The 26,932-nt window shown below is 41.1% G+C and overlaps 1 protein-coding gene across 2 annotated transcripts in view; it reads right to left on the minus strand.

Moving 5' to 3' along the window:
- The window catches only part of UXS1 (UDP-glucuronate decarboxylase 1), a 59,774-nt gene extending 36,596 nt beyond the window's left edge, over nucleotides 1-23,178 (minus strand). Inside the window, exons 1-5 of one of the 2 annotated variants that reach the window (XM_030476657.1) lie at nucleotides 22,959-23,178; nucleotides 8,640-8,667; nucleotides 5,807-5,855; nucleotides 4,228-4,271; nucleotides 270-330 (exon numbers count right to left, since the gene is read on the minus strand). In XM_030476657.1, the coding sequence (XP_030332517.1) occupies nucleotides 270-330; nucleotides 4,228-4,271; nucleotides 5,807-5,855; nucleotides 8,640-8,667; nucleotides 22,959-23,055 (279 nt within the window). In that variant the 5' untranslated portion in view covers nucleotides 23,056-23,178. The remainder of the gene's footprint in view (nucleotides 1-269; nucleotides 331-4,227; nucleotides 4,272-5,806; nucleotides 5,856-8,639; nucleotides 8,668-22,958) is intronic. The other variant, XM_030476658.1, reaches the window with a different exon arrangement.
- Between the last annotated feature and the right edge of the window lie 3,754 nt (nucleotides 23,179-26,932).

The raw sequence follows: 26,932 nt of genomic DNA on the forward strand, positions 1-26,932 counted from the left end.
ATGTTGCAAGCAGAGAACACTAGCTTAATTGGCAAGTCAAATCTCCAAACCAGAGCCAAGTCTATTATCCATATGCTGAGTTTGAGAACATCAACACAGATTAAGTGAAGCAGTACTCTACACCCTGTGCAGCATACAACATCCAAGGTAATTTACTTTATTTACTTACTCATGTCTTTAATTAATCCTTCAAGACTGATTACATTCCACAGATTTTTATTTTTTTTTTTAATTTCCCCAAAACAACCCTTGAGTAAATACCAACTTACCAGGATTCTTTTACGATCCTTTTCTGACAAAAATTTCACCGGTGGGTATTTCTGGGTGAAACTATAGAACATTTCAAAACAAAGAAGAGGAACTATGTAAGTTTCAGGCTTGCTGCTTCTTTCACATATCTGTCTTCGAAATATGAAAACCTGCTCTGACAACTTCCCATTCTTAAAGTTCTGCTATGGGTATGTTTAGTCCTTTTTTCTAAAGAAGGAGCTGGGCCAACATGAGAAAATGCCTATGTTGTGTAAAAGCCCCGTAAGAAACATCAAAATCGATCTGCAAAAAGTGCTTTTAATATTTCCTCTTAACTAATTTTCTAGAATGGATCAACTGACTTCTATCTTCTGGGAGCAGGAATGGCATCACAGCAGTCATGGGACTTTTTTTTTAGTTTTAAAAAGCAAACAACCTTCTTAAAAGTACTGGAAAAGAAAGCATCTTGTGTTGACTTACCACTTTCATTCTGAAAGTTTACAATTAGAACGTTGAAGAAACTCTTGAGATATTCAACAACTTTTATCAGAAAGCTTATTCAGTACGAAAGCTAATCTTAATTTTCTTCTCAGAAACAGCTAGACTATCATTGTTTTGATGGTCTTTAAGCTACTTTCACTTTAATTTTTTTGGACCATATTCCTTGCAGGAACTTAAAACTAAAACATTCCAAAATAAAACTGTGTGACATATAGATCTTAGGTGTCCTCTCAAGCTCTTGATGCTCAGAGCCTTAGATGATTTCATGGACATGGAATTACATCACTTCTTTCTCCCCTCACTAGTGTGCATTCTGCATACAGCAACTACCTCCTTCAAAGAAAGATGTGGAACAAGGTGTCAACTTAATTTTATTTGTTTCAGTATGTAGCATTGTAGTCTTCATGATATTTGAATAGCTCACATTTTTCTTAACTAAATATCAGTTAAGATTTCTGGACAGAAATCAAACTATGGTTACTCTTTTCCTCTAGTAAGTCCACATGCTAGAGATGCAATTTGATGTAGCATGCTGGAGGCATATATGCCAAGAGTTCACACTGAGGTTACATTTTGATTTACTCACAAATAGACTCTGACAGAACTGACCCCTACATTTCTGATCTTGAAGCACATCCTCTGCTTCTAACCTGCAGTACTGGCTCAACAGGAATTCTTCAGAGGCAAAGCACAAATGCTTCTCTGCTTGTGTCAACTTTTAATCCCAGAGCAAAAGTTGTTTTCAGTTTCCTGGATAAGTGAAATATGGCAGCAGAATCTCCCAATGTTATCCATGCAGGAAGACTGAAATAAGAATTTACCTATACTTGCCTTATCACTGCATAGGTCTGTAACAGTAACCTTATTTCTTTGACTTATGGTAAACCAATGAGAAACAGCAGCATGCAAGTACAATGCAGACATATAACAAACAGCCTTCCAATGCGAGAAAGGCAAATCCAGCAATAACAAGAGGTTTATGGAGCTTAAGAAAAAAAAAAGCCCCAAATAACTTGATGCAAGGTAAAAGTCAGTCTCCCCCATTTTTAAGACCATTATTTTAAGGTCACATTAACCTGGCATGGTGTCACACTGCTGCCAAAGAGACAGTATTTTTGCTCTATTACGCCAGTACTAGCTTAGAGGTAGTGGGTAGGAGTCTGGAACTGATGCCGCTGAATGTTCATCTGGCAACAACATTGAGTTTATCTTGACCTAATGCTTGCTTTGATGACTACACCACAATACTTTTGCTGTGCAAATTATTAATAAAAACTTCCCAACTTCAGCTTCAGTTAAACTATCTCTTGTCATGAGAATCACATTAAGGAATTCTTGTCTTTTCTGCTTCCCCAAAGCATAATGATGGCTTGCTTTCAGGTTTTACCAGCTGATGAGGTAAAAAAAAAAAAAAAAATTGACATGAGAATAAGCTTTGCAAGCTGGATTAGCCTTCAGGCATCTGACAGTGAGTAGTTATTTATTGTCACTTTACTCAGATACAAAACTCAAAAATTATTAACTGCAACAACCCATATGCAGTTGAACCAGCAGAGGTAAATGCCTACACTATTTGAAAAAACCAACAAGAGCCCATATTTTGATATGGGCCAAAAGAGCCCAAAGCCTACATTGGGTGAGAGTATAATTCCCAGATTGGCTCATACAGAGGTAGAAAAATATTTTGATTCTTTCTCCTTATTACTAGACATTTGAAACAAGACTCATGAACGCAGTGCAAACACTACTCAAAAAGAAAAGAGCAGTTAGATGGCTCCTGGGAGAAGTTCCAACTTAGTGGTTCAACCCAACAACTCACTGCTCATTTGGAAAAATGTAATAACTGTTCAAAAAAAAAAAAAAAAAAAAAAAAAAAAAAAACAAAAGTGCCAGTCAGGATACTCTCCCACAACGGTCCTCTGTGAATGGCAGAAGGAAATAACCTGAACTGCTAACAATTTAAGCTAAAGACATATTGACCTGTCAAAAAAGATTAAGTTAGCCAATTGAACAGAGATGGTACATCGAAACTTTCATCTGAACATAAGATCTTTATAATTTGACTGTTACAATTCATATGGTAGCATCACATGCAACTACTATAAGTGACAGTCTGCAATTTGTTTCGTGTTGCCAATATATCACCTAGTTCAATCCATGAAGTGTATGCACTTATAAAGGGATAAGCGATCAGATCAGTATTCTCGTTGCAATAAATTGTACACGGCAGGTCACTGAATCATTTAAATCAATCATAAAAGAACATAACTGACACCTGTTTTTCTTTTTTTTTTAATAGCACAGAACGGGTAGCAGGAAGAGGCGCAACTGCTTGGTGGCAAGACAAAACTCAAAACACTGTGGGTGTTGAGCATAACTGACCAAGAGCAATGGGATTCTGCCCCCCTCTCCAGAGGGGCAACACACAACCATCAGTATGCCATACATAACCATCCAGGCTTACTGGTACTACTCAGATAAGTCCAGACTCAGCTCTTTGTACTGTGGCTTTGTTGGCTAGCTGTTTGCTTGGGACATCAACAGTGCCACCTGTGAAAGCGTCACTGTCAAAAGCAGCAGTGTCCTTGCCAGAGTGGAAAATTCCCACCCCTATTCCAGAGCTTATTCTTGATGAAAAGCACCTGCCCATGAGGACACTTAGATGGGAGAATTGATCTGGTGGAAGAGCAACCAGGTTGGGAAGGGAGGAAAAGCAAAGAGACTGAAATGCCTGGTTTCCCCATCTAGCTTACTATCAGCACTCACGTGGTTCTGCTGGCATAAAAGTGAGGAACCCACATTGTAGGGAGGACACAAGCAGTCAGGGAGAAATGGAGCAGGCCAGGATTTTTATTTTTAAACAGCTATGTCAATTTAAGGTGCTTGTGGAATTACAGTACATATTTAATATCTGCAGCTTATCAAAAAGCTTGTCTGCTTTTCCTCCATTGCATCATCCAGTTTAATCCACAGTAACATGTTCACCCACAAATCCTGAGAGGAGCAAGTCAGTCGGGCTCATCCAAAACACATGCACAAAGATTCACATGCAAATCTGTACATTAGCTGAACTATGGTAACTGAGGAAAAGTGTGGGAAATGTGAGAAAACATATTTTCAGTCTCGAAGTTGAAACCAATATGTTTTAGCACACACCTGCGTTGGACTTGCTAAACCATGTTCCATTCCAACTAATCTGTTCACCAGCTTGGACTCAAACTGGCAAATTCCTCCAAGCAGTTTGAACTTTACAAAAGTCAAGCGCTCCTGGTTTACCTTAGTGGGATTAATCAACCTGAATACTTTACGTATTAATGTCTACAAGCATTCAAGGCCCCATCCTCACCTAGATATTATAAAAATCCAAAGGTACTGAGGGTATAAACAAAACATTTCTCAAACCTTCAACTACACAATTGATAACTACAGAGCAGAGACTGTGCTTTTTAACTGCTTCCCAAATTTAGCAAGACATACCTTTTTTCTAGATCTTTGATTTTCTCCCTTAGGGGTGCAACAGCCTGAAATAAAGGAATAACTTTTAATCTTTGAAGAATAGAATAAGATTCACATCACAAAACATGCATATAATAGGATGTTACTTTAGAGCAAAAATCATGGTAAACAGTCTCCTATGAAGAGTTTCACTGACAATACTCCAAGAAACTTGCATCTTAAAGCATCCTTTATGTCAAAAAAATCCTTGAACCTTTTTCACCAAAAATCAAATCACCCATTACAATGCGAAATCCCTTACCACTGAAAACAACACTTCAAGGCTGAGTACCATAGCCTTGTTGATAAGAATACCCAATGTTATGATTTCTACTTGGCAAAGCGAAGTCACAAGTGATTTGTCTGAGGTTGTCAAAGGCAATCTATATTGAGCAACAGCACAATAGGACAGTCAGTAAAACCTCAACTATTTAAATGGACAGCAGAAATACATACCTAAGACTACACAGAGGCATTAGCTCCAGTGCAAAGGCTACAATTCTCTCAGAACGTGGTACATGAATTTAAAGAAAAACCATGTTAAAAATCCAAGATAAGTTTTACATCATGATTTGAGGGTATATCTAAAGCTTTTAAAAAAATACTGAAATTTTTGTTAGAAAACATAGTTCACCTACCAAGACTTCTGTTTGCATTTTCACTGCCTTGAAGGACAGAATCACTGAAGTCGGCATCAGTTTCAGGTTCTTTATCAGAGGACCCAAATTTCTAACAGTTCTGCCAAATTTCAACAAGTCCCTGAACTCGTTTTTAAGTTTACTAAAACTCTGTAATCATACACTATCATAGAGTTGTCACTTGAAATTGTATGGGCCTCAAAGACTTTGGTATCTATTAAATTCTTACTTTTATTGTTATTAGACTGGAAGTTTAAAAACATCTGGAGGAAGATCTCAATATTTCTCCAGATATTAGATATCTCCAGATACCTTATCTACACATTCTTAGTATTTCACAACAAACTGAGGTTGAAATGGAAATTCAAAGGTATGGGTACAGAAGATTAGTACCACCAGTGTGTTCAATACATATCCACTCCAGAAATTGCAGGACTTGTGCTTAAAGCACTGCTACTGCACACCATCCCAGACCACAGACACCACTACCTTTGTTTATTAGTTAAGAACAAAGCAAAGCATTTTTGGAAGGTTTTGAATTTCTAATGAAACATATATACACTTAACATTTAGTAAGGGTGACAGAGGGAAGAACCTGTGTATATCCTTCATTCAGTAACGAAAAGCAGTTCTCAGGACAACTCTGCCACAATCTCTGCAGCAAATGAGGTGGTAGAGCCATTACTTTCAAGAAAGATGTAGAGGGGAAAAAAAAAAAATGCCTCCAAAAAAACCCTCACAGATCTATGTTAGACTCCACCTTCGTGAAGAACAGTTCAAAAACTTATGACCAGCTACAAATCCAGTGCTTTGAATGGTTTTAGTGGAATTGAGAATAATGAAATAGGACTAAATACACCCTTTTAATATAAGTGAAATAGGGTCCTCAAAACAAGACAGACTGCAACTATTAACAAACTAACCTCCTCTATTTTACTTTCCACCTTCTGATCCCCATTTTCTTGAAGAGACCTGTTGGCAAGAAAAGAAAAAACATAATTCATACCTGAGCAATAGTTACTCCACTGCACCTGCATCATACTTTTCCTGTTAAAACAGTATCTTTAGAGCACCCCCAGCTAGTATTATTTCAAAGACATACTCAGAGCAAATGAAAGCAGATGGCCCAATTCCTACTGAAATCAACTTATCTTGTCACCAAGTTTGGCAGAAGCTGAAACGAGGCCACCGGAAAGAGTAATAAAAATGACATTCATTTAACAGAGAAAATTAACTGTAGAAAAGTGTTTAATCACTGCACTAAAGTACGGTCAGCAAAAATGTTTCTGAGTGCAGTTTTACTATGCAAATGCCTAAGATGTCTCTTTGAGGGTCTCTGTTTACTGTATGCTACAAGTATGCTAACAAAACATTTTCCCTTAATGCCACAACTGCACCTGTAGTATCAATCAAAAAGAGAGAAGGGCACATGTATCTACCTTTGAAATTGAACTTTTCCAAACCCAAGAGAAAAAACAGAAAAAAACCAAAAACCAAAACCTAAAACTTGTCCTAAGTGACCATCTGATAGGCAATACTGACTTCTCACACAAATGTTACTCATTTGAATTAAAGCAAAGGATGAAGGCTGTCAAGGTAACCTGTGAAAAAGAGCACTGTCTCAAGAAGTTGGTGTTTTGCACAAATCTCTGTGGTCTCATTTAGCACCTAATTGTGTAAATTACTTCTATTAGTTGAGTTCATTCTTCAACTTCTAAGTGTGTAGAATATATATTTTTAAATTTTACTTCTTACATCTAATCTATGCAATTTTCTTCAGCTTGCATTCTTCTTTTTTTTTTCCCAACTAAACCTTCTGAAAGGGAAATTATTTCTCTTAAAGAAGTAAGTTTTTGCATACTAGAGGATTCAAGGGTATCCAACATAAAATGGAGCTCTTTCAAATAAAACAGAGCTCCTTTACTTGGGATCTGAAGTCATTACACCTAGGGAAACAGAAGATCCTTTGTTAAGCAGATATACATATGCCATACTAGTAGAAGTTAGAGCAATGATTCCTTTCATATTCCTCTGTAAAACTCTCTTACTAAAAAGTCAGTTCAGTCTATTACTGGGGCAAAAACCTTATTGGCCAGGTTCACCTTGTTGTATCAGTAGAGTGCAGTAAATTCCTACACTCAGACATACAGATCCTGAACTATCTTTTCAAAACAAATTGTAATTGATTGTAACAGTGGCAAACAAAACCCTCCAGTTTATATAGTACACTACAAGGAAGCAATATGAAGTAATTTGCATGACTTTTTAAAAGATTTTCCCAAATAACAGAAATTTACAAGAAGCTATGTGAACAATCTGTGGAATACCTAGACTTTCCTCTCTGCTAAATGGGCAAAGAAATTGGAAAAACCCTCAGAATATTAAAAAGTCCCCTCAAAAATGGTTCCTACTATTGTTTATTCATAAATCCTGGAACTTACGGACTGGCACTCTGCAGTCTGATTTTTCATAAGCTCTTTCTTCCTCCTAACAAAGACAATCTTATTGGCTGAGGACCAACATCAGACCTTCAGAAATAAAGTTTTCCCCCTCGATAGCTCTATAAGAGACATCTCAAATAAGAATCAGATACAGCTAATGGCAGGATTTGTAAGGATGGCTTATGACGGAATAAACACGCTGCCCAAACTCCTCTCTGAGGTTCTCGTCCTTCCTTTGGATATGCTCAGCTGCTCACATAACAGCTGTTAAGCTGCCATAGCTTGCTGGTCACAATAACACAGTTAATCTAAATGATACCTCCATGTGCAAGCTGCAGCAGCTCAACAGCTGTTTGTCTAACAGCTGAAGACCCTCTGTAGCAAGGATGAGAAACTCCAAGAGGAGTAAGGTGGACAGCTTGGGACAGGAACAGAACCCAGGGTAAGCTGTCCTGGGCAAATCAGAGCCCACAGAAAATGGATTCTTTTTCTTACTTTGCCTCAAACTTTCTTTACTCTGTGCTGCTAAGCATGGCAACACACTAGCAAAACCCTTTACTAGCAAAACAACATGGTGAAATATTTTGTCCTCTATGCACAAAGACTTCGTTGTAGGGAACAGACTGTCCCAATTTTCTCTTCGCTTTCTTTTTAGTCATGCCTTCCTGGTGAATTTTCCCAGAGGACAAACACTCACATGCAAACAGAAATGCTGTGAAAATCTGCATGGTTTGCATGCATATGCTATGCCTTTCTATTTCTAAGGGCAAAAATTCTAGGGGACAGTTCACAATTTTTTGCTTTTCAGCAGTTAAACTATGAGATTCCCTCCCAATTAATTGTGGAGGAGAAAAAACCCTTAAAACCACATTTCTAAATATAGATACAGAAGCATAGTTTACGGCAAGCAGCAGAGAATTTGCTGCTGTTCAATATTTAAGCCTGTATTGTCACTGATCTGTACACGGTCAGATCTGTACTCAGGAAAAGCAGAATCCAAGCCTATGTGGCCCAGCTATGCCAACCACTTTGTCTGAAAAATCAAAAAATCAGAAGATGAATGTGTGTAAAGAGAGGCAGATGCTGAAATGCAAGTAAGATCGTGGTCAATATCTGCAGCAGATATACAAGCCATTTTTGAGACTGAACACCTTGTATTTAAAAAATGGTATCAGCTGCTTAGCAACCATCCAAAAACCAGTGTGAGCTGCTGTTCTGTTTTCCCTATTTGATATACAGTGATACTTGTTGATGGGAAAGGTAAGTTAGTTTTATTTCAGACAAGGAAATTCAACACAAAAGTGATATACATTACCTCATATTGACAAAGTTTCCCCATACAGCTGAAAAACAAGAAGAGAGAGAACATTAGAGTATCATAAACCAGTACATGAGGTCATTTTTTTCCTATTATCATCAGAAAGAATTTAAAAATTTATTATTAAGTATGCCAATCACAAATTATCTAAACAAGTTACACACGTGATATATGTACAGACATGAAGTGACTAGAACACAGTTTAAAAGTATGTGAGGAATTCTGATGAAATTACATGAGATTATAAAACCATAGGAAAATACAGTAATTAACTGAAAAAGGACTAGACTATTCCAGTACACACCTGGAATTATCTGACCAGCAAATCAGCGGATACACTGATCATCATCTCCACAGTATATTACATAAACAAAACATACAAGACTTCTCTGAACTATAATTTGCCATTGCACATAGATTAAACAAACCAGAACTTTGAACTTGCTTATTAGGGCTATTGAAAAAAAAAAAAAACCAAAAAACAAACCACCAAACCAAAAACTGGTAAGAGCAAGAAAAAAGTCCTGTAGACCTGAACCACACAAGCTGGAAACTACAGACTGACAAGCATAAAAGGCTGGCCACTACAGGCGATAGCTGATCCAGTCTGAAAAGGTGCCACAAGAGTCCTGCATTAAATGTAGCAAGGGTTCGTGTGCATACGCATTCTCTCTCTAAATATGTATATATTGTGATGCAGACACAAAAGGTATCTAAGCAATATAACTAAATGCCTCACTAAGTAAGACAAGCCCATTTATTAAACTGCTTGCATAGGAAAAAAAAATGTTAAGGAAGACAAACTGCAGTGTAAAAATTCAAACAGCAAGCATGTATTATCTGTTTATCTGTGTTCACAAAAAGCTTCATCTGCCCAATTTTGGATACTTTTAAGATCCATCTAGACACTTAAGATTCAGCTGAACAGGTGCTGGGACATCTAGTCTAGGTCATACTTTGCCTGGAAATGCTGGAACAGATGATCCTTGAGGTCCCTTCCAACCTCGTATTCTTTGACTCTGTAACTTATTTTCTGCTACAAAAAAAATCTTCCGAAACTGTTCAGGACTTAAGTGATTACACAGACCATCAGAACACTGATTTTCCTTTCAACTAGAATGTGGTTTAAAGTGAAAAAACAAGATAATGAGGCTACACTACACAGTTGACAACTTCAGACTGTGAAGACGGACAAGGTTAATATGGAACAGTTACATAATGGACTCTGCAACAGTAAGTGATACAGGAAATATACCCCCAATATCTCCAGAAAAATCATTCTGCAATTGATTTTTAAGAGATAAGGCTCAACCTAAGGATCCAAAGTACCCTGAGTCTTAAGGAGGGTGAGTAGCTTATATGCAGTACTAATATACATATAGAAAACTTCTGAAGTGTCCTCAGTTTTTGTAAGCTGTGCTTCAGGTCTCAAGTAGCGGCTAATGAAGTATTGTGCCTAGATTCAGGCTCTGCACATACACTTTCGTGATTATTACTTATTGATCTCAAGCAGACAGATGAGGTGCTACAGAAACAAGAAAACAAAAAAGTGCTGCTACAGCCTCAGGCACCTTCCACGCAAGACAAGAAAGGAAACATACCCAGGGAAGAGGAGTGAGGATGCAGGAATGCAGTCACTGTCCCACTCTTTATAAGATGGCAAAGCTGCTGACCTGTCTTTAACTACTGAGTTATTCAAAGAGTAACTCAAATGAACCCATGACAGACTATTAAACAAACTGTAGGAGGGCACCGTGATATTTATGGGTGTATCGTAAAACCTCTTTGGTCTTCCAGGAAAAGATAAGGAAGTTTTATGTTAGAACAGATGATCAATAGAATCCAACTGAATTTAAAGAACACTGGATTTTATATTAATTAGATAAAGTAAATTCTTTAGGAAGAAGGGATACAGTGCTGAGCACTAAGCTGAAATCAGGTTATTTACCCTCCGGGTAGGATTTTAGAATTATTTATGATAATGTTAATGGAAAAATTTTTCTTTTTTTTTCTTTTCCCCCCTCAGGGAATGATGACCATCTGGCAACTACAGGTACAGAATTCTCAAGTTAAACATTACTCAGCTATACTTAAAATCAGTTATTTTTCTGGGCTGCAGAAACCCCTACAAATAGCAGTGTATTGTTTGCACGGTGGCAGGAAACATCTGGGCTTAGCTGGTGAAACAAGAATTGATGAAAAAAATGGGTTGCCAGCTGCACCACAAATACCACCCTGACAAGTTTTGTTGCAAAGACAGTGCAGCTACATTGCATACAAGAAACTGGCTTCCTAAAGAAACCATGTTAATTGTATGTGCTCAGTGTCCACAGCAGGGAAGGAGAGGTCAGAAAGGGCTTTGTGTACTTCCGGAAACACTGTCCTTGATACTCCAGTTCTACAGGAGTAAATGACCTTCCATTAAGCTTCCAGGAAGCATATCTTTGTACCATTGCAAAAAAGAATGAAACTGCAAAATGAACTACATAGGAAATACCACATGGAAGGATCTGAAGAACCCTGAAGTCTCTCTCACATGCAGAGGTGCTGCAGAAACTCACCTGAACATACTGCCCTCACAAAGGATTCTGAATGCACAATGCTAAGGAGGATCTCTACAGCTACTGTGTGTTCACATACAGCTTACGTCAAGGTTGAAGGGATGAGAGGCAAGGTTTTGCACCTTGCCCTAAGGCAAGGTGTAATTAAGTTTTTGTTGTTGGTGGTTTTGTTTTTTCCCTAAATGCACATCACAGTTGTTTATATAATGGGCTTACACAGCTGCAGAACCAGCAGTATGATGACTCTATGGCTTAAAGAGGATTTCCTTCATTTGTCACTTCCTTGCCCTAAAGGTTATGCCAAGGCCACTGTGACATTCAGGCAAGAATGACAAAAACATATTAAGACAAGCGCGCCCGAATCCATGAGCAGAATGATGAGAATTACAAGCCTAAATCCGAGCTGAAAACCCTCACAGGCACCAAGCTCACGTACCAAAAGCTGCAGATGTGAATGGTTAATAAAGCTTCCATACCAGCAAGGTCAACAATCAGGCACGACACATAAACCCACTTTTTAAAAGCATCAGACTCCTCACAGACCCAGTTCAAGCAAATACTAATGTAACTGAGCACCTCACTGCAAAAGCCAGTCTCGGAAAAAAAAAAAAAAAAAAGAAAAAAAAAACAATTTAAAATAAATTCCAACTCTAAAGCCAAATCTTGTAAGCAAGGGGTATTCATCCAGGATAATAGCCCTATGCCAATTCTCAAACACCCTCATTTAACACCGTCATCTCCCACAGCCACACACAGTACATAGTCCACGAAGAACTTCCTATTCATCCAACTAGAGAGCATTCCTGGGCAGAGTGTCTTCCTGACATCTACTTCCTGCCATCCACTGCAAGGAAAGAATCCATGATTTATTGGACCAGAGAGGCAGAAGCATGACTTGTAACCAAACAATTAAGACACTCACCTAACAAGAGAGAAGAAACAGAGATTCTGTTTATTCTCTCAAAGATTATTTGTAAACCTTACCCAATGACTAAGGCAGTAGTAAGTTGCCATTAGAGATCAGAATTATCTGGGTTGTTCTGAGACACATGAAAGCCTGGTTTAATGACCTGTAGGAAAAGGTGTAGTCCTATTTTGACTCTGTGTTCTGGGATGTTTTTTTTCCTCTGCATCCCTTCCATAAAATAACAGGAACAATCATTCTTACTGTAGCATTTTTGCAAGGATTAATTGCAAGTACAGTGAAAATACATCAGAGGCATTAATCACTCCCACAGATGTTACACTTTAAAGTGACAGCTTCCAGAGAAGAAGAATGACATGCCTTGGATGAAGCGATAAAGAGCTGTACTTTTAGAAAAGGAGATTTGTTTCTTAAAGCCTTAATCACAGTATTGTTATTAAAGAGGTATTTACATTTTGCCAACTAACCTTAATCACTCATGGTTTTCAGAAAACCCCAATCCTCTTTTTTGTTTGGTTTGTTACTTGGTTTTCCCCTCCAGCCTCTCAGAGATAAAGCTACAACCATTTGGCAAGCGCAAACTTAAGGCAAAATTGTTGATTTCTAAGACTTCTCAAAACAATCCTAAACAAAAGCCAGTCAGTCACTGGCATGTGAAGAATGGATTTCTTTCTACTGAATACATTTATATTCCTAGAAATAGAAAGGTCTGTTGAGTTTTTCTAGAGAAGACCCTTTCTGAAATCATGCTGGATGCAGAGCAGTACAATGATTGGGCTATTTTCAGCAAAGAAATATTCCAAGAGCTATCCTTTGGATATAAGTCAACCCTGCCTATATGAAGTCAAAAGGAAAAAAAACAAAAACCCACCAAAAACCAAACACTGCCCTCCAATCTGTTAAGTCACACTCAAAAAGGTACAACAGAAATCCCAAGCAATTTGCTGTTGAGGATGCACTATTAAATGCACACTTCCCTATCTGCCACAGCCAGACCTTTAGCTCTGACCAGATGCACTTCATAGCAGGCAAGGGTTATTCTTCTTCAGAATATAAGAACAAGATGTATGTTTTTACCTGGATATCTTTTGAGTCTGTAATCTGCAATAATACTTACTGTATAGATTTCTATAAAACACAGATTACTACTCTGAGAACCTTGCATGCTGTAATTAAGTCATCCACAACAGGCTGGGGAACCAGAAAAATAACACTATTGCAATCTGAAGGTGGGGAAAAAAAAGACAATCTCAAAGGATGAGTCTTCTTCTCTAGGTCTCTTTAAATTACATTAAAATAAAGTCATAAACTATCACATGGCACCAACAGTAATAAACACTCATGATCTGAAATTATTAGTGACAATATTAGTTTCAGCATCCCATACATTTTAAAAAAGATGTTTTAAAAAGAGAGACCATGATGCCCTCAGAGATACAACTGTACCAAAAATCAACACAATCTCTTTTAAACTAATTTTGTTTCCCAATGGCTTTGTTGTTTGCATTTTCAAGACACACGGTTAAGGAAACTTTTATACAAACTTTTGTCTAAGTAGATATAGCTGAAAACACAGGATTTTTTCCTTGTATCACTCTCCTTACGCCTTCTGATTCTCAGAATAAAAAGAGTACAAGATGACACTAGTTTCAAATAGAACTCACTATCAACAGAAACAGCATGCAGGAACAGCATGAACTGAAATGCAGTCATAACCTGAATTTCTTGAGCAAAATTGTAAGCTCTGAATGTCCAGAGTGAATTGCTTCAGCCAAATTTTCTGTTTCAGAGAGACGCAATGTCATTCAAAAGACGGTTTTTTCCTTAAATCTGACTCTCTATAGTCAGTCAGCAGCTTCAATCTCCTGGTAGAAATAAGCTTTTTGTCTCCAGAGGAAAACTTGACAAAAGAAAAGTAGGCGAAGGGAACTCAGAATGCTTATTATTACAGATGCACTAAAGTCTTAATTTGATTCTTTTGCAGATCTCAATTAGATTTGTAATTAATAAAAAGAAAAAAATAGTTTTCTTTAAGAAACTATTATTTCCCAAACAACATCTTTGTTGCTAAATTGGATAAGGAATTGGATGAGTGGCTGCATCCAAAGAGTTGCAGTCAGTGGTTCAATGTCCAAAGGCAGATCAGTAGCAACTGGTATCCCCCAGGGGTCTGCACTGTGACTGGTACCGTTCAGTACCTTTATTAATGACCCAGTGGGATTAAAGTACACCCTCAGCAAGTTTGCAGATGATATTGAGCCGAGTGGGCAAATACGAACCTCATGAAGTTCAACAAGGCCAAGTACAAGATCCTGCACCTAGGTCAGGGCAATCAAGTGTCAATACAGACTGGGTTACAAATGGACTGAGGGCAGCCCTGCAGAGAAGGACCTGGGGATACTGGTGGGGGAAAAATTAGACATGAAGTGGCAATGTGTGCTTACAGCCTAGAAAGCCAACCATATCCTGGGCTGCATCAACAGAAGCATGGCCATCTGATCAAGGGAGGTGATTCTGCCACTCCACTCTCGTGAGACCGCACCCGCAGTACTGCGTTCAGCTCTGGGGAACCCAGTACAAGAACATGGACCTGTTGAAGTGGGTCCAGAGGGGGGCCACAAATATGCTCAGAGGGCTGGAGGACCTCTGCTATGGAGACAGGCTGAAAGAGTTGGGATAGTTCAGCCTGGAGAAGAGAAGACTCTAAGGAGACCTTACTGCAGCCTTTCAGTACTTAAAGGGGACTTACAAGAAGAACGAAGAGAAACTTTTTACCAGGGCCCGTAGGGATAGGACAAGGGGCAACAATGTTGAAAAACAGTAGGTTTAAATTAGATACAAGAAAGCAATTCTTTACTATGAGGGTGGTGAGACATGGAACAGGTTGCCCAGAGAAGTTGTGGATGCCCTGTCGCTGGGAGCGTTCAAGGAGCAACCTCATCTAGTTAAAGATGTCCTTGTCCATGGCAGGGCATTGGAATTAGATGATCTTTAAAAAGTCCCTTCCAATCCAATCCATTCTATGACTTGGCCAATGCATTTCAAACTGCATTTTATAGTCTAGATTTCACAAAAATAAAAAAACTTCAATTGTATCCTATCTGTACTTCCAGCAATTTGTTAATTTGCTTTAGAAAATTATTATACTGATGAGAGCATGTTGCAGTATTAGTGGAGATAAAAACATAAAACTACTAATCATAACTTTATACTACAGACTGTCACCTTCCCGGGAGAAGTTTATGATTATGCCTTTGGGGAATGTACAATAATTTGAATATTTTTAAAAAATAATAATCTACTCCTTTGCTGTGTCTATATAGATTTCTGTATGGCAAGTAGCTCTTCCTGTTGTATTTCTTGAACTGATGTCTTCAACAGTAAAGTTCCTGCTCCAAATCAAAGACAACAGATAGGAACTGTAGCTTTTCCCACATGGATAGTAGCCTAGACACCAGGACATAGGGTTTTCTGAAGGGGAAGATGCTCTCTCTTCAACTGGGAGAACACCATTCTATGTCAATCCCCCAGCTAGTCATCACCTAGCAAAACAAAGGCAATATAGTTACCAGGATGTTTTTGTACCTTCTCTGAAGAAGGAACACTTAAGCTTTGGCAAACTGATACACTCCTACAGCTGTGAGATATAACATTATGCAAATTTTCTTTCTTTACAAGAGTTAATGGAGCTTCATACTGGATGGGAAGCTAATCATCTTACTCTAAAACACTTACTCTAAAATTTCAGTCAGCATCATCACTTCATGACTGAATTCTGTTCTTCTTTTCCCAAATGGCAAATTCTTTTCAAATCTACTGTTTTTTTTCCAGTTCTCTGTTCAGTGTTTCTACTCCTTCCCATCTCATATCTTTAGCACATTACCTTTTACCAAGACTCATCCATTTTTCTCTGTTCATCACATTTTGCCACATGTAAGGTAATGCACTCCAATTGTTAATTACTACAAACAAACAAACAAAAAAATAATCCAGTATTTACAACACAAAAAAAACTCAGAATGCAATCCACTTCTCTCTCCCCAGGGTCCACAAATGAGAAGTTGAAAACCACCAGTTTCAACTAAACTCTACTTTGGTAGAGTTAGTTGAAGTCTTTTTTTACAGAAAAGAAACAAGCAATATAAATGATGGGGAAACATTTCCCACTTTGTAAAAATACAGGGGGGAAAGAAGATGAAAGCTCTAAGAGTATTTTTGTGCTTGAGTAGAATGATGACAGCACCAACTCCTGCACATGCAGCAGAGAATACAAATACTAAGTGGATATAAAATATTAAGACAAACACCAGAGGCAAATACCAAAGACAAATATTAAATGGAGATAAGCTGAGAACTGTAAGGGTGAAGATGGCTAGCAAAGCAGAGCTGAAGTCCATCTATTCCTGACAAACTCAACTGAATCTTGAATAAATTTTCATAAGCTACAAAGCTATGGCAAGTTGGAAGTCTGACAAGCAGAGAACTGGAAGCTGTTGAAGACAGTAAACCTATTTGCATAAACCCACAGATGAAAGGCAGCTCTGCAGGACATGAAGCCAGCAAGAAAATGTTTTTGGTTTGGTTTTTTTTGTGGAGAATCCATGGCACACTGACACAAAAAGCAGGCAAGCCTGCTGTCACATCAGACCATTTCTAACTCTTCCATGGTCAGTCAATCCTCCTGTCTAGTTGCAAAACAGCTGGGGAAGAAAGATTTTTGGTATCCTCCACAACAGTGCTGAATAACTTTCAGACAGCTAGCCTGAATCAATACGACAGGACCAAATTTGCATCTATTCTTCTATTATGAAAAGTGAAACTAAAAGCTTATCAGAACACAAGTAGCATTTAGCCTTTGAGCACATGCAAGACAAGCAACATGCAAGGGGCTGGTAAGATTCAAACTGAAAAGCTTACTCACACCTTGACATTCTGAGAAGAACACACTACATTGTTCCTATCCGACGGAAATTTGACAAAAACGAATGGCTAACCTTGTAAAACAAAGGATAAAAGCCACAGAAACCAACAATGCTGGGAGAAGTCAAGCAAGTGCACTGCAGGATGTGCTTCCCTCACATTATTTTTATGTTTTAAGTTGTTTTGGTAGATGTGCTGTAGTTTATCATAAAAAGGTACCAAGGTCTTAAGCTTGGATGTCATGACAACACCCTATTATTCCTCCTTTCTTGCCTTGGAAAAGGAACAAGGCTACTGACATACTTCCAGAGAACTATGAAAAACAAGGCGATTGGTGACAGCCAACATGGCTTCACTACAGGCAATCATGCCTGACCAATTTGGTGGCCTTCTATGATGAGGCTACAGAACCGATGCACAGAGGCAGAGCAGCTGACATCATCTACCTGGACTTGTGCAAAGCATCTGACACTGTCCCACATGACATCCTTGTCTCTAAACTGGAGACACATGGATTTGATGGACAGACCACCCAGTGGATAAAGAATTGGCTGGATGGCTGCATGCAGAGAGTTGCAGTCAATGGCTCCATGTCAATGTGGACGCCAGTGACAAGTGGTGTCCCTAAGGGGTCAGCGTTACAACCGATCTTGTTCAACATATTTGTCACATGGACACATGCACAGTGAGATTGAGTGCACCCTCCGCAAGGCTGCCGATGACACCAAGCTGTGTGGTTCGGTTGACACGCTGGAGGGAAGAGATGCCATCCAGAGGGACCTTGACACACTCGTGAGGTGGACCAATGCCAACCTCATAAAGTTCAACCAAGCCAAGTGCAAGGTCCTACACCTGGGTTGGGGCAACCCCAGGCACAGCTACAGGTTGGGTGGAGAAGTGATTCAGAGCAGCCCTGTGGAGAAGGACTTGGGGGTGTTGGTTGATGAGAAACTGAACATGAGCTGGCTTCAGTGCGCACTTGCAGCCCAGAAAGCCAACCATATCCTGGGCTGCATCAAAAGAAGCATGACCAGCAGGTCAAAGGAGGTGATCCTGCCCCTCTACTCTGCTCTCGTGAGACCTTACTTGGAGTATTGTGTATGGTTCTGGTGTCCTCAACATAAGAAGGACATGGAGCTGTTAGAACAAGTCCAGAGGAGGGCCACGAGGATGATCAAGGGGCTGGAGCACCTCCTATACGAAGACAGGCTGAGAAAATTCAGACTGTTCAGGCTGGAGAAGAGAAGGCTGCGTGGAGACCTCATAGAAGTCTTCCAGTATCTGAAGGGGGCCTACAAGGGTGCCAGAGAGGGACTCCTCATCAGGGACTGCAGTGATAGGACAAAGGGTAATGAGTTCAAACTTAAACAGGGGAAGTTCAGGTTAGATATAAGGAAGACGTTCTTTACTGTGAAGATGGTGAGACAGTCGATCAGGTTGCCCAAAGAAGTGGTAAATGCCCCATCCCTGGCAGTGTTCAAGGCCACACTGGATGGGGCTTTGAGCAACCTCATCTAGTAGGTGGTGTCCCTGCCCGTGGCAGATGGGTTGGAACTAAATGATCTTCAGGTCCTTTCCAACCAAAACTATTCTATGGTTCTATGCTGGGACCTACAAATGAGCAAAGAGAACTGTTTTACTTTACCAGCTCTTTATTTTCATTAAGAACATGCAACTCCCTTGTTATACCAGGACATCAGTAGATTATTTACAGTAGCATCAAGATTAAAGCAAACTATGCAGATTGATGAGCTCTAGGTTTTAAATCCCAGCTACAAGATTTTACAGTGTCATTTCCAACTTAAATAAAGCCCTGATTGTACAAAGACAGTTGCACTGAAGCATCTCAGTATAGCCGTATAAAGCTGAATAAACATTTAAATCTTCAAAGGGAATGAGCTTAAGGTGTCTGTCTATTACACCAACCCACAAACAGGTGGACTTTTAAAAACAAAACTCTCAGCCTGCATGTAAGTTACTCATATTGCAGTGACACTGTTTTGGTTTTTTTTTTTTAACAGTATCTATTTAATTGATTGCTGTTTTATGATATGTCTATATTTCTCACTAAAGACAACAAAAATCAATTAAATCTACTTTGCTTGTATTTATAATTACCTCATGTCCTTAAGCTGTGATTTCACAATGGCTTCCAGATGATGCAAGTGCAGTCCATGACTGAAAGGATTTGTTTCAATCCACCTCCACATAACCCCCACCTCTTTTTTATAGCACTAGCACTCCTGCAGTATCTTGCTGGTCGTTAAGTCAGAAACAAAGCTTTGGCAGAAAACTTTGTCCTTTTAAGAAGGGCAATAAAAATTCAACCTTTGGGCAGGGCTTCCCAGTATAGGTGACATGGTACAACCATGTAATGTTCACAGAAGGAAGTAGTACTGCAAGGGAGTCAACTAAGCTTATTCTGAGGAAAATAAAATAGCATTCTACCACAGTAGATTCAGAGCAATTCAGACAGCTTGCCAGCTGTACTATCTCTAGACTCACTGCTTGGGTGATGGGGAACAAAATCACCCCTTTCACTCACAGCCTAGATAAACTCTGTTCACTTCAATTTTGCCAGGGAACAGTTGCTTAAGTTACAACAGCTTTTAACTGCCTGCTGCATAGAAATGCTCCTTTTGGGTTCTATTTTTATATACACAAACTATGCATAGCACACAGTTTCAAGTGAACAATGGTTTTTTTTTTTATTAATAAGATTAGAATTATAGAAATGAGACAAATACTACTTTATCTCAAATCCAGATGTAAAGTAAGGATCCCTCTTATTCCCAGTGCCACTAGAGAAACCAGTAAATCCATAAAAAGAGTTCTAAGTATCTTTACCATGAACCTGACTGCGCACCTCATGTCAGGGTGGTACTTCAACCCAAGTCAACAAAACTCCGTAGGTGAGAGACTAACAATGTAGACCTGAGAAGCCCATGATAGCAATGCTGCCACCAGCACTCGCAGCTGAGCATTTCACCACTGCACCACCTCCTCAGTTGCACCAAAACAGCTTTCTGAATGTCGACACTGCCAAATGGTTATAACCTAAATGGCAATCTTAGTCCACACCAGCTCCTTTACACATGACAGAAATTTAAGTCCTTGTACATGCTGGATGCTGGTGGGAAGTGGGGGATGTGGAGGTGGATTGAAACAAATCCTTTCAGTCATGGACTGCACTTGCATCATCTGGAAGCCGTTGTGAAATCACAGCTTAAGAACATGAGGTAATTATAAATACAAGCAAAGTAGATTTAATTGATTTTTGTTGTCTGTAGTGAAAAATATAGACATATCATAAATTTAGAGATACCTAAACCAGCCTAGCCATCCAATACCTTGTACTGTGAAACTACCAAGAGAGCCACTCAAGGAGTCTTAAGAGTGAGACAGCTGAGAGCCTTTCAACTGCCTGTAAGCTCTTCCTCTAGTTTGCAAACTCTCACAGAGAGGTTCTTCAGGCACATTTGTAACAAATTTGTATTCAAAGGCAGAAGCTTTTTATGAAATAAAACACTTTTTCTAAGAAGATACTCCCTAAACATTCTCTCAGGGTTTCACAGACAATCTGACAAAATGGCACTATCAAAAAAGTCCTATCTTCTAGTTCATAAAAAAAGTAATGTACTTGCCAAGTATTTCATTCCCTGTAACATAATGTGCTCCAAACCCAATTCCCCCTGTACTAACACTGAATGGAAATTCATGGAAAGAAGGTGCACAGCCTAAAAACACTTAGTCACTTGGAGAGTATTTGAGATAGAAGGAATGTAAGAAGTGCCAGCACATACACCTACACCAGCAGCTCAGTCTTCTCAGATGCTGTGCTATTTTAGTCTGGCATTATCTGACTGCAACCAGAGAGCAGAGTGATGATTCAGTAATATTGCAAGGAGTACACTTTTAGGATAGGGGGATGGGATCACAATCTCTTCCACAGAAAACAAAAACCAGTCTCTCTAGAATCCATTATATCATCAGCATCTGCTGGCATATCATACCTTATTGAAGATGCCAGAGCCATATCTAATGATCCCACTACTTTTGCCCACTAGCCAAACGACTGAAAAGCACAGCAATCTGACATGTTGGATTTGCAAAAACCGTATGCACACCAGACACCAACCTATTCCCTTTTCAAGCTACTTCTTGCCACATTGATCTGCAGTCCCTCTCCTCCTCTACTTTTTTCTGAATCCCAAAGAACAACCAGGAACAAGCGGCGAGAAGACTTCTATGACTTACAGCCCAGACAACAAAAATCACCTGGCTTTTTTTTCTTTTTTTCCCCTTCCTGAAGGCTAACTTTTACTCATAAAGCTAAAAAGCAAGCACCAACTACTGTCCACAGAATCTTATAAATAGCCAGGTCCCAATGACCACATCAATTGCCACTCAATTCCCGTATTTCCACAGCAACCTACTAACTTTCTTTGCAAAATTAAGAATCACTTTTGGCAAAACATCAAACCCATTCAAAGTAAGAACATATATTAAGCTGTCCCTGCTTCAATATATAATGGGACCTAAAGTCACTTGGACAAACTGTCCAAGACTCAGAGCTGGCACACAATTTCAGTGGTAACAGCAGTATCTAGTAGCGAGGTCATGCAAACACGGTAACATATGGTAGGTAAAGGCAATTCCTATGTTGTGTTTCTGGGGTAGGAAGCACCATCCCTTCTGCCAAATTACTTCAGTTGTACCTCCCAAATGCAAAGGGAGGATCCTAAATCTGATGCACGCACCCATCGCCAAAGCTAGCTCACCTACATGTGTTCTGAAGCATCAAGAGAATCATCTGTCCCTAGCTAAGCTGACAAGGCATCTAAGATCCTTCCTCATGATGTGTCATCTACATAAAACCTACCCAAGTCTAAAAACAATGCAGGCTAACATAAACTAAATATGAAAAAACGTAACAGAAAAACCTGGACAAGAAAGGGAAGAGAGCTGACAGAACGGCATTATAAATCCGAGACTCCATCTGACTCATGCCTAATAATTGAAGTCATAAACATCCCTGTCAGTGGTTATTCTAAGCTCTTCCCAAACACCTTTGTGCCTCTCTTCAGCCTCTTAAGACTCCAGCTACGTGCTGAGCCAATAAACAAAACAAACCACTGTTTATTTAGACCCCAAAGGACACCGGAGGATCTTTCTTTTTTTTTCTTTTTTTGCAATAACCAGACGCGAGGCCTGCCCTGGAAAACTTCCTCGCCGGCTCACCTCACTCAGCTACCTGGTTACGAACAACGCGGGCTACGAGCGCTCTGGGGAGCGGCTGCGGAAACACTGACTCCTTGAGCCACGTCTCGCTGACACCGCTCCCCCCGGCCCCGCCGCCCGGGGCTCGGCCCGAAGGCCGGCTGCCTGCCGCGCGGCGCCGGCGGGCCCCGGCCGCCCCTGCCCGCGGGGCACGGAGGAGAAGCCGGAGGAGGCCGCCCGCAGCGCGAACGCCGCCGCCAGAGCTTCCCGCAACGGCCACCGAGAGGGCAGGAGGGGGTGTAGGTCCTCCCTTCACAAGCCGTCAGGCCGGGACAGGGGATAGATGCCTGGCGGGGTCCCCGGCCCACCCGGCGGCCCCCCGGGCGCCCTCCGCCACGACGTAGCCGGCTGCCCGTCGGACTCGGGAAAGTTTCAGCAGGGCGGGGAGGCGGCAGGAGGGAGGGCGGGAGCCCGCAGCCCCGCCACCCAGAGCCGCGGGGAGCCCCCTTCCCCGCCGCGGCCGGAGCAGCCGCGCAGCGGCGCTTTGCAACCGGCCAGCTCAACGGGGAACCCCCACCTCCTGCTCCTCTTCCCCGGGAGCGGCGGAGGGCACGGGGAGCCGGAGGTGCCCGGCCAGCGGGCAATGAATGGCGGGGCCATACCCGTCCCCAACCCTCGGTGCTCACTCACAGGCGACATAAGCGACGAAGGCGAGCCCCATGAGCAGCTTCATTCTCCTGCGGTTGATGGCGGTCAGCAGGCGCAGCACCGGCCCCTTGCTCACCATGCCCAGCGGCACGCACCACCGTGCTCCGCGCGCGCGGGCGGCCACCCACCGCTCCGCTCCGCTCGGCTCCCCCCGCCCGGGCTGCCCGGGAACCGCCCGCGCAGGCGCAGCAACTCCCGCCCTCTCTCCTTCGCTGCTCCGCCACCGCCTTCCCCCCGCTGTGGATGCGGCTGCCCGCGCATGCGCGGGCCGGCACCGGAGAGTGGGTTGATCCTGGGCCGGTGGCCGTGCCGGGGGGTGAGGCGCGGAGGGCGCTGTGTGTGTGTCTTTCCTTCGTAACAAGGCTTTTGGCTAGAGGCCGCCTCCCACGGAGTGTGTCTGAGGAACGGGAAGGGCGCCTCCTGAGTCTCCGTGCCCCTGGCCTGGTCTTTCAGGGTGCTTCGGAGGGCTTGGTCACTTGTTGCCTCCCGGCGTGCTGCCGCCAGCGTGGTGACCTGCCGGGACGGAGGCGCAGGCAGAGGCACAGGCGTGGATAAAACGTGTGTCACGCTGTCTCGTTCAGTGTCCGGTATGTTGAAAGGACTATTTGCCTCATCCTAAATGTGCTTTCCATACCTGCACACAGCTCTCTGCCATGGTAAATGCAGAATGGGGGAATTTTTTCCCCTAAAGTTTATGAAGTTGCCGCTGTTTAGGATGACAAGATTGCAGTTACTTTAAAATCACTTTAAAATCATTAGGGTTGGAAGGGACCTTTGGAGATCATCTAGTCCAACCCATGTGCCAAGGCAGGGCCACCTAGAGCAGCTTATACAGGAATGCATCCAGGTGGGTTTTGAGTGTCTCCAGAGAGAAAGGCTCCACAACCCCCCTTGGCAGTCTGTCCCAGTGCTCTGCCACCCTCAACGTAAAGAAGTTCTTCCTCCTGTTGAGGTGAAACTTCTTGTGGTTTAGTTTATGGCCACTGCTCCTTGTCGTGTTGCTGGGCACCACTGAAAAGATCCTGGCACCGTCTTCGTAGCATCCGCCTTTGAGATATTTATATCCATTAATGAGATCCCCTCTCAGTCTTCTCTTGACTAAACATGCCCAGCTCCCACATTCTCTCCTCATAAGAGAGATGCTCCAGACCCCTAATCATCTGTGTGGCCCTAGTGAAATGGAAATTTTGAATTTGAAATGAAGAATTGGAGATATTTTTATTTTTTTCCCCTAAAGTTTATGTATTTGCCTCTGTTTAGGGTAACGAGATTGCAGTTACTTTAAAATGGTTTATATTTCTACTGCAGCTTCCCCCTGAAGTCCCTGTGGCCTGTTGCAAACTGCAGATTCATATTTGCCTGGAATGGTAGGCACCCTCCTCACATGTCAAAGCATGTTCCCCTGCCAGAAAAATACACCCACTTAATCTGAAGAGAGATCTTCCCTCCACAACCCAACTTTCCCCGAGTGGTATGGCCTTCACACAGTTTCTAAGGGGTTTTCTTTCTCACGCTCATCTCTCACAGGAGAAGACTGCAAGAACAAGTGTTCTTGAATTAAATTACTAGATTTGATCATTTCATTTCAGTATAGAAACACAGCTTGTTTATACCACAGAAACTATGACCTTGGCCAAACAGAGACTCATCCAGTTGATAAGAGTTAACCCACCCTTATTATGAGGAGTAAAGTCAGTCAAATGTGTGTGTCTCGGAAGGGTAAGTGCAGGAAGGTGCTGTTTAGAGTGACTAAGAATATCCCCCTGTGGCCCAGCGAGGCAAAGTGACTTTATTCAGGAAGCCTTAAGAATTGAAATTTCCTCACTCCTAACCCTGTGCTTTGATTATAAGGCCACTCCTTTCCTCTTAACTTTTGTTTCCTTTGTTTTGTATTTGATATACTTTACTTGCCTGTTAATTCCACTGCTTGTAGCTATGTGGAGAAAAGGGAATAAACATATCACTATCTAAAACGCAGACTAGGACCAAATTTGTCTGCTTAATAATTGCTCAAATAGTAACAGAGGTAAATTTGGCCATCAAAAAGCTTTAGCTGACCAGCATTGCATGAAAGCTAGACAATATTACAGGAGTATTATTCCCTCCCTGTACCTCAAATTCCCATTGGTTTCAGTCAGGATTTTCCATACTGGTATCTGCATGCACAATACTTATTCCACAAGCCTTTAAGGGTAGGCAAGACACTTCGAACAGTTGCCCTGCCCTAAGCTAGGCTGCACAATCCATGACTCTATCAAGTTGCCTGCATAAGGCACCTTGCTTGGCACCATGCGCGGGGTTGAGGCCAATTTTGCTGCAGAAACTTGTTGAGACAGGCTGCAATCCATGAAGATGGGAAGAGGAGAGCAAAGGAGCAGGTTGCTGTATGGAACTTCATGGTGAACAAGACTCAAAACCTGTGGGAGGCAGCCTGACCATGCGCTCTATAGGGTCAGCTGTGTTGATGTCACTTTCCAAATGAGCCAGAACCTATCTAACTTAACTTAATGGGGGGTAAGTCCCCCCATTATATCTCAACTATAACTATAGGCATGTATCTTGTAAGTACTATGTTGGCACATGATGGCCAATAGCAGGGACACATTTCAGGATACAGCTGGTCACATTCACAACCTTGTGCCAAGGACTGGCACCAAGAGCAGAGGATCTTGTTATGTACTGGCTGCTAAATATGCCAAGAGAAAGACTGAGGAATGATTCAGTTTTGAGTGCTGACTCTTAGGAGTGTGCTATAGATGAGGAAGCCAACATCCATCTGCCTTCAGGTCATTATCTTAATCAGACTGATAGCGTGAACTCAGCTAATGCAATCCTCTTTGGGCTAGTTTGCAGGCATTATACCCTGTTTCCTGTACTACAGTTTTCAGCTTTAGTTCTCAAAGTGCTTTATGAGAGAATATTGACTTCTTTTTTTTTTCTCCCCACTAAACCACAGCCTGTTAAATGGTGGAGGGTTTTAAATGACGGATATTTTTTTAATGACTCTTTTTAATGATTAAAAATGTGAGTGTGCAGGTATATCTACCTGAACGACCAGTATAAACTTAGAATTCACAGCTGCCCTGCAGTGTACTTTTCCGTGATACCAGGCTGGAACCATGCAATTACCCAGCTGTTGTTCCACAATCAGGGAAAAAAAAAACCAAACAACTGCCACAACTTGCATGAATTCAACCTGATGCCACATGAGGGAGACTTTTCTGCTATGTGGAAAACTACAGGGAAGATCTTGTCTTTCTGTCCCAGTCATGTTTCTGCAAGAGATGGCACTCCACTGTATCAAATGGGAGACAGAAGTGGACCCTGGGCGCTGAGACCCAACCAGAAACAACTGCTGTGTATGAGAGAAGGAAAGAAGTTGAAAAGCACTGAAAAAAAAAAGCAAAAATAAACCAAAGCCATTACCACTACTATTATTTCTTGTAACTTTCGTCTCTAAGTTAGTTAAGGCTGAATGTAGCCAAGAGTTGTACACATGTCCTTCCTCCATTCAGGCCACTCCTGCACTTTACAGCTAGTGATACTTACTTGGGAGGAACTGTACTGGTACCCTTCTCCTCCTCTAGTAAATCTACAGATGATTCTGTGGAGTAACACTGTTGTGCTGCATAGGCACAGCAACTCAGTCGTAAAAAGCCCTAGATAATGTTGAAAAACTAAGGGCATTCATGTATGCACACATACTAAAAATGTCCTAAAAACATTGGAATGTGGATTTTTTTTTTTTATTGTTAATTCTATTTTTCGGGACAGAGCATTGTGGGAAAGGGAACTCAGACAAAAATGAGTTAAAACTAGCAGTGTTTCTTTACAGGGAAAGTTAGAAGTTTGAGGGATTGTGTGTTTTGTTTTATAACACTAATGAAAAGAGAACATGCAGTTCTGGGAACAGAGTCAATTATTTTAATATTAGCATCTCAAAAGAAAAAGAAAGC

Source organism: Strigops habroptila, chromosome 2, assembly GCF_004027225.2.
Source record: "Strigops habroptila isolate Jane chromosome 2, bStrHab1.2.pri, whole genome shotgun sequence".
Classification (NCBI taxonomy): Eukaryota; Metazoa; Chordata; class Aves; order Psittaciformes; family Psittacidae; genus Strigops; species Strigops habroptila.